General features: G+C 35.4%; 1 protein-coding gene across 4 annotated transcripts in view; it reads left to right on the top strand.

Moving 5' to 3' along the window:
* LOC106871510 (uncharacterized protein F21D5.5) overlaps positions 1-8,748 on the top strand; it is a 94,412-nt gene that overhangs the window by 43,583 nt on the left and 42,081 nt on the right. For all 4 annotated transcript variants that reach the window (XR_008264649.1, XM_052969836.1, XM_014918009.2 and 1 more), the window contains exons 10-12: positions 2,128-2,195; positions 5,649-5,741; positions 8,307-8,372. Coding sequence is in view for 3 of the 4 variants with exons in the window: in XM_052969836.1 (XP_052825796.1) it covers positions 2,128-2,195; positions 5,649-5,741; positions 8,307-8,372 (227 nt within the window). In the remaining variant the exon portion in view is untranslated. The remainder of the gene's footprint in view (positions 1-2,127; positions 2,196-5,648; positions 5,742-8,306; positions 8,373-8,748) is intronic.

The following is an 8,748-nucleotide window of genomic DNA, read 5'->3' as shown; positions in this document are numbered from 1 at the left end:
CTTGCTCTCTCTCTCTCTTGCTCTCTCTCTCTCTTGCTCTCTCTCTCTCTTGCTCTCACTCTCTCTTGCTCTCTCTCTCTCTCGCTCTCACTCTCTCTTTCTCTTGTTCTCTCTCTCTCTCTCTCTCTCTATATATATATATATGTGTGTGTGTGTGTGTGTGTGTGTGTGTGTGTGTGCATGGCCTTAGTAATTAAGGTTTTGCACTCTTAATTATTGCTGGATTAATTTTTTTCTTGGACTGGTTTGTGCAATGTGTTCTTGAGCAACATTCCATTTCATTTGTTGCTCCATCCCACTCAGCGTAAATGAGTAATCTTGCAACTGACCAACGTCCCATTCAAAGGGAATGTTGTGATGTCCAGAAACTGGGTAACTGGCACTTTGAGTGCAAGGGCTCAAGACAAATCTTCACGTATTGATGAAATAACAGTGATATGATGCGTTTGATAAGTGTTCTGCACGAAACTTAGCCTTCTGCCAATTCAAAATAAGAAATATAATGTTTATGTAAATATTAGTTATGTGAACTATTAAAACAAAAGATTTTTATAGTTTTAAAGATATAACCTGGACAGTAATTTCGTTACAGTTGAAGTAGATGACCTTTCAAAGGGAAGTAACTATTCTCCATGCGCTAGTAATTTGAAAGGCTATCATATCCAAGTGGAGATAATTCACAACAGAATTGAATTGTTGAATATGCTATTTCTCGTAACGAAATTTCATTTCACAAATTATTGAATTGTCAAGTTTCAAATGGTAACTTCTACTATTACAGTGTTGAATATCCTTAGTATAATAACTTGGTCACTCAAAATATTGATGATAAATTTACTGAAAAAGGGATTGATTAAGCAGAATGTCGCTATAAATGTGTTTGGAATTTCTAGTTTGGCTTATAGGTATAGGCATGGTTTGCTGGTTAAGATCACTTTGCAACCATGTAGTTTCAGATTCAGTCCCACAGCATGGCACTCCAGGCTGATTAATGCCGTTTGATTGAATTTGGTAGATGACAACTGTAAATGGTCTGTCTTATAAAATTCTGTCTGACCCTTGTGAGCATGGAACAGGGAATAGTGGACATTAAAATGATGATGATATTACACACACACGTGTGTATATGTGTGTGAATGTTGTTATCCTACAGCTTTCCTTGAGTGAAATGGTGATATGATGTTTAAATTTCTTGTTGACATTATGACTGTTGCTCTGCACTTTTGAAGACCTGTGGAATAAAATTCCCCTACATGAAACATTTTAATGTTGGCAACAAGAAGAGCATCTATTTGTAAAATATTGCCTGAAATACATTCCCATTCAATCCATATGCTTGCATAGATAAATGGGCCTTAAATAAATGAGTGTATATGATATTGCTGTTCTGCATTGATTTTCCATACTAGCATGTGTCAGTATTTTTGTTGGTAAATTACTAATTATATAGATATCTTGAGGCATAAAATTAAACAGATATCTTGAGGCGTAAAAGAATGGCTCTACTTTTAATGTGGTCAGTATCTTGGCCATATATGTAATTAGCAGTTCATTTCATTTACTACTCTCCTATAGGGACTCTTTGTATTTTTTATATGTAAATATAATACAGAATAATATTATATAGTGCAGTGTATAAAGAATTGCCAATTTTACAGTGATTGTTCTACATATCGCAGTAAATTTTGCTTTCTCATAGTATCTATTGACAGATGGGTAGATTGGATCATTGATAGCAGATAGCAGATTTAACCAAGGATACAGTATTGCATAACACAGGATGTATGGGCTGTCAGTGTTTGGTGTATATACTAGGAACTCAGAAGAGCCAGCTCACTCTACCATCTTTAAGAAATTAACATATTGTATAATGCAGTCTCTGATATACAGAAAGTGTGGAATGGTAATATCTTGACCACTACTTAATCATAGGTTATCTACACAATCGGTGCTAACCTGGGACTAATCAACAATTATTTGCTAACGCTCAATAGGATGTGTACATCATATTCTTGTCTTGTCCATCAAAATTACTTTATTTATTCAAACTGATTTTAAAATTGCTGACAAAGAAGAATAAGAAAAAAGCATTTATTAGGGTTAACTATTTTCTATTTTGCTTTTTAGATGCTGCTGGACGACCTGATAATTGGAAGCATGGGAAAAAGAAAGATTTTTCTTGTTCTGATCGATTGGTGAGTTATAGTTAATTATTCTATTCCTACAACCTAGCATACATTATCTTTTCTGAGTGCTTTATGGCAGGATTGAACACAGAACCACATGATTAAAAATGAACTTCTTGATCAAACAGCTATGTCTGCACCTATTCATCTACTAGATTAAGCCTGGAACCATGCGGTTATAAAGTAGCCTTTAAACATGGTTATTCATGAATCTCTGTGTGTATGTGTATGTAGTATAAAAGCACATCCAGCTGTCACTTGCAAGCAGATAGGGCTTGGTAGCATGTACCATACCTTCATTAATTGTTTTAGGTGTTTATGTAGTTGCAGGCTGATGTAGACACCTTCTTGGTCCTTCTCACATTTGACCCAATGAAGCATCCAGGATGTGACGGTTGCACAAGCAGTGGCTGGTACTCATTTACAGCTGTGTGGAGTGGTTTGTTCAAAGAACACAATGCGCTGCACAGTCCAGGAACTGAAACTGCAAACCAATAACGATGAGTCAGGCCCCTCATTCTTAATCACTTTCTCTTTCCCTCTGTTGCTCTTCTCTATGACTAGGTAACCAAGTATCTCCTTTACATCAGCACACCTATTTCTGTCCTCTTTCTCATTAGGTCTCTCTCTCTCTCTCTGGCTGGGTAACTATGTATCTCCTCTATAGCAAAACACCTGTTTCTACCTCTCTGTCACACTCTAACCTTTCATCATCTGACACAAGATCACCTCCTCCAATGCTCCCTCCTTTCTCAATATTCCTTGTTTTGCAAGTTACTTGGTGACCCTGTCAGTGCTGGTGCCACATAAAAAGCATCCAGTCCACGTGGTGAAGCAGTTGGCATTTGGATAGGCATCTAGCTATAAAACCATGCCAAAACTGACCTCACATGTGCTGGTGCCACATAAAAAGCACTCAGTCCAATCTGCGAGGTGGTTGGTGTTAGGAAGGGCATCCAGTCATAAAAACCATGCCAAAGCAGACACAATAGCCTGGTGTAGTCTTCCTGGCCGGCTTGTGTCAAACCATCCAACCCATGCCAGCATGGGAGGTTTGATGTTAAATGATGATGATGTTCACACATACACACACACACAGATACACATGTATCAAAACAGAAAACTGGAAAAATATTTTTGGTAATATTTATTCCCATTACAAAAATTTCATTACCAATAGCAGTTAAACAGAAAAATATGCAAGACATCTATTAGTGATTAGGCTGAGAATCAAAATCTTATTTTCTAAAAGAGCTGATCTCTGACTGTTTGCCTGTAACGTGTGTTGAGAGAGGGAAGAAGAGGAGAAAAAATTATTGAGAGAGAGAGGGGAAAAGAGAGAGTGTGTGTGTGAAAGGTAAATAAACAGTGTTGTCACCTTATTAACTGACAAGTTTTGGTTAAAATGTGGGAATTTTAAGTGCAAGCCTGTCAACACAATGCAAACACAGACTTATACAAAACCCATATGCATATATTTATAATACCTATAGTTATTTTTTGTTGTTGTTTGTTTGTGTGTGTGTGTTTGTATACCTTTCAACATAGAGACAGCACAACACAGATTTAAAAAAAAAAAACTTTCACTTTGAACAATTTATGAAGGTACGTGTATGATTAACAAATATTTTTGCTGGCAGCATTGTGATGGCTAATGAACTTGTAATATATTGAAATGATATTATCTTAATAGTATAATTTTAATTCTCAGTCTGAAGAATTATTGATAGATGCCTTACATGTTTTTCTACATGTATGCCTCTGTAACTGCTATTACTCTTTTACTCTTTTACTTGTTTCAGTCATTTGACTGTGGCCATGCTGGAGCACCGCCTTTAGTTGAGCAAATTGACCCCAGGACTTATTCTTTGTAAGCCTAGTACTTATTCTATCGGTCTCTTTTGCCAAACCGCTAAGTTACGGGGGACGTAAACACACCAGCATCGGTTGTCAAGCGATGTTGGGGGGACAAACACAGACACTCAAACATTTACACACACAAATATATATATATATATATATATATATATATATATATATACGACGGGCTGCTTTCAGTTTCCGTCTACCAAATCCACTCACAAGGCTTTGGTCGGCCCGAGGCTATAGTAGAAGACACTTGCCTAAGGTGCCACACAGTGGGACTGAACCCGGAACCATGTGGTTGGTAAGCAAGCTACTTCCACACTGTCACTCCTGCACCTGCTATTGAAAGTTTTGTAATGGGAATAAATAATACCAAAAAAGTTTTCCAGTTTTCTGTAAATGTATCTTCCAGTATTCTCTAGTATTCTCAACTCTTGTATGAAATATAATATCTACAAATATACTTTAGAGTACTGGATTATGCAGATGTGCTTTTTGGAGACACAGCTTGGATTACATACTTTATCATCATCATCATCATCATCACCACCACTGTTTAATGTCCCTTTTTCCATGCTAGCATGTGTTTGGCATTTTGATATGAACAGACAAGCCAGAGGGCTCTTCCAGGTTCTATGTCTGCTTTGCATTGGTTTCTACAGCTGGTTGACCTTCCTAATGCCAACCACTTAAGAGTGTATTGGGTGCTCTTTGTATGGCTGTAGCATGGGTGGTAGCTTGAATTTATGCTTACACTTATTTCTTTATTGCCCACAAGAGGCTAAACATAGAGAGGACAAACAAGGACAGACAAAGGGATTAAGTCGATTACATTGACCCCAGTGCATAACTGGTACTTAATTTATCGACCCTGAAAGGATGAAAGGCAAAGTCGACCTTGTTAGAATTTGAACTCAGAACATAACGGCAGATGAAATACCGCTAGGCATTTCGCCGGGCTTGCTAACACTTAAACTAACACTTAAAGCCACTTCATTTGGTTTCATTTAATGGTAATGTTTTCTAGTGTTTAGAGTTAATGTTATGCCAAGATAATTTGCTATGGTTAAGTTCATATGTATAGATGCTTTTAGGTCAAACTCTTTGAAAATATTTATTAGGTTTTTTCCTAAATTCATCTTATTTATCTTCATCTGAAATTTGGGAGATGTTTAGTCTATTGTCCCTGTATAGACACAAACGAATTTCTTGGATATTTTACTTATTTCTCCAAGGATATGTTGAAGAGGCTATCATTTTCTGAGCATTTATTTTATTTTATACCCAGGATAAGTTGTCTGGAATAGGAGGGACATTCTTGCATGCATAATTATGTTTATTTTTTTTGTTTACTGATAGAAATGAATCTTTTAGCAAAATCTAGGGTTAGATTGTTTTTTCAAAGAATAATGTCTTTGACAATTGCTAATTAGTAGGTAACTCAACATAAATACCTGCATTTAGAACATTAAGAATGACTTTGAAATAATCTCTTATATCAACATCTATATAGATTCATATCTGTTTTGTATTATGGTATTGTTGTATCATTAATTTATTATCAAGTACTGACATTTTTCATTTGGTTTTTATCAGTTTGCCATTAATATCAATGTAAAGTTTTATACACCAGAAGAATATTTTTTATCAGCAGAAGTTGCACCTTTCAATATGCCTGATTTTGACCCAGTAAGTACTTTTGCCTAAACCATTTCTTTTTTTTCTTCTTTTTTGTTTCTTACTCTTTAAAACAAAAATATTCTTCTCTAAATCTATAGTTTCTTTTATTGTTAATTAAAATGAAAAACAAATGTCCTCCTCCTCCTCATCATCATCGTTTAACATCCGCTTTCCGTGCTAGCATGGGCTGGACGATTTAACTGAGGACTGGTGGACCAGGTGGCTACACCAGGCTCCAATCTGATTTGGCAGAGGTTCTACAGCTGGATGCCCTTCCTAACGCCAACCACTCCGAGAGTGTAGTGGGTGCTTTTACGTGCCACTGGCACGAAGGCCAGTCAGGTGGTACTGGCAACGGCCACGTTCAAAATGGTGTATTTTACGTGCCACCTGGACAGGAGCCAGTCCAGGGGCACTGGCATGATCTCGCTTGAATGTCTTTACACATGCCACCGGCACAAGTGCCAGGTGCCATCACGATTTTGCTTGTTAAGAATTTCATTTAGCAGCTACATGGGTTTTGTGTTCAGTCCTGCTTCACAACACTTTGTGCTGACCAATGCTTTGGGAGTGAATTTGGTAGACAGAAACTATGTTTTGGCACAAGGCCAGCAATTTCAGAGGAGGGTGTAAGTCAAGTACATCAACCCCAGTACTTATCTGGTACTTATTTTATTGACCCCCAAAAGGATGAAAGGCAAAATCAACCATGGTAGAATTTGAACTCAGAATGTAAAAATGGATGAAATGCTGCCAAGTATTCTTTTCCATGCTAGCGTAAACTAGTCAGACTTTTTGAGGCAGATATTCTATGGCTAGATATCCTTCCTGCTGTTTAACCGCACTTGTTTCCAAGAATGTTTTCGCTGAAGATTGGAAATGAATAACGTGGTTGATGAATTATTGTTTAATGTCAAGACAGGAACGCACACACATGCACAAACTCACATACATGCGTACACACAGCACTCCCACCCACCCACAGTTTCAGTTTCTGTCTACCAATTCTATTTTCTCAAGGCACAACACAGTAGGACTGCATCTGAAACCATGTTGTTAAGAAGTGAATTTCTTAACCATATAGCTTTGCTTGTGCTCATACACACATACACACACACACACACGTATATATATATATATATATATATATATATATATATATACAGGATTGGCCAAAATTAATCCGACAGTAAATCAAAATTCCATAAATACTTAATATTCAGTTTTATTTATTCATTTGGAAAGATGGTGTTGCTCAAGAAGGACGTCAGTTTGAACAATTTCCATGATGTTTCATATTTAGATGCGTTTATGAAATTCATTCAATTGTTAAACATAGATAAATCTTGGAATTAAATGGTTTTGATTTGCTATCAGGTGACTTTTGGCCAACCTGTATGTATGTATATGATAGGCACAAGCATGGCTGTGTGGTAAGAGGTTTGCTTCCCAGCAATTAGCTTCTGGGCTCTGTCCATGTTTATATATATATATATATATATATATATATATATTTATGTTTGCATCCAAAATGGAGATGAACACCATTCCTCCACATGATTGGCTAGAAAAATTGTTAAGATATGAAGATATTTTGTTAACATGAAACCAATGGAAGCCTTAATACACAAATAAAGAAATTTTATCCTCCAATGTGGTGTTGAGCATTCATTCTCATTGCTTGACATTTATATATATATATATAAACATTATCAATGTCATATACTTAATGTTTGTGATTTTTTTTATTACCCACAAGGGGCCAACACTTAATGTTTGTGTGTTGCTAATTGCTTTTAGGCTGTAGTATTTTGTGTAGTGAAAGTCCTTTTAAAGATGCTCACTTCTGAGGTAATTTGTTTTGTTTAGCTTTGAAGTATACTGTGTTTTTTGATACTCTATTTCTTTAAAGGTAACTTCTCGGGAGGAAATACCACAACCTAAAAAGTGTTTAATAACATACATACATTAAGTATGTGATGTTGATAATTATTGAGCTGCTTCTAACAAAAATCTTTGAATACACACACACACACACACACACACAATTATATATTTTGTATATGCACATATATTTATATGTTATATACTCACACACGCTTATATATATATGCATATATATACATGTATACACTCACACACACAAACACATATATATCATCATTATTTAATATCTATTTTTCATGGTGGCATGGATAGGATTATGTGACAGGATCCAGTGAGCATTATGCTTAAGTGTTTGCATTAGTATAGTTTCTGTAGATGGATACCCTTCCTAATGTCAACCTCCATGCTACTGGCACAAATGAGGTCACTAAATAACTTGTGTACGCACACATGTATATATGCATAATGCTCAGAGTTAAATTCTGATTTGAGACAAAACTACATGTTGATGCGATAAAATGTTAAGTAACATCAATCGAGCCTTGTTTGTTTTACCATAAATAAAGGTATTTCTAAAGAAAGAGTAGACAAACTAAAATTTGCCATATCTTACATGGAAACAATTATACATTTGAAAGAAGTTCATTTAACAGGATAATAATTTGTTACTTTTTATAAATTTTTCAGCGGAGACTTTTGGCATCCACACCACTCACAAACCCACCTAAACCTTTAACACTCAAAAAGCAAGAGGTAAATTTTTATGGCGTTTATTTTACTTTACATCCTTCTTGTGTCAAAATAAATTTATACCTTGTCAAACAATTGCTATTATCTGTAGACATTAACTAGTTATTAAAAAATGATAATGATCTTTTTTGTACCACAAGAAAGATATTTTATAGAAGAAAGTATAATATTCATTGCATGGTTTTAAAAAGAATTAGTGAAGTAAAAATAATGTAGCAACACCATATGGTGGTGCCACGGCATGGGTACAATTTGGGAGCTGAAACTAGTGAAGAAAAAAAATGTATGTCTATTTATATATATATATATATATATATATATATATATATGTGTATGTATATATATATGTATATACATGTTTATATATGTATGTATGTAT

This window comes from Octopus bimaculoides, chromosome 1, assembly GCF_001194135.2.
Source record: "Octopus bimaculoides isolate UCB-OBI-ISO-001 chromosome 1, ASM119413v2, whole genome shotgun sequence".
In the NCBI taxonomy this organism is placed as follows: Eukaryota; Metazoa; Mollusca; class Cephalopoda; order Octopoda; family Octopodidae; genus Octopus; species Octopus bimaculoides.
The sequence above is the reverse complement of the archived record's forward strand: the minus strand, read 5'-3'. Positions and strand labels throughout refer to the sequence as shown.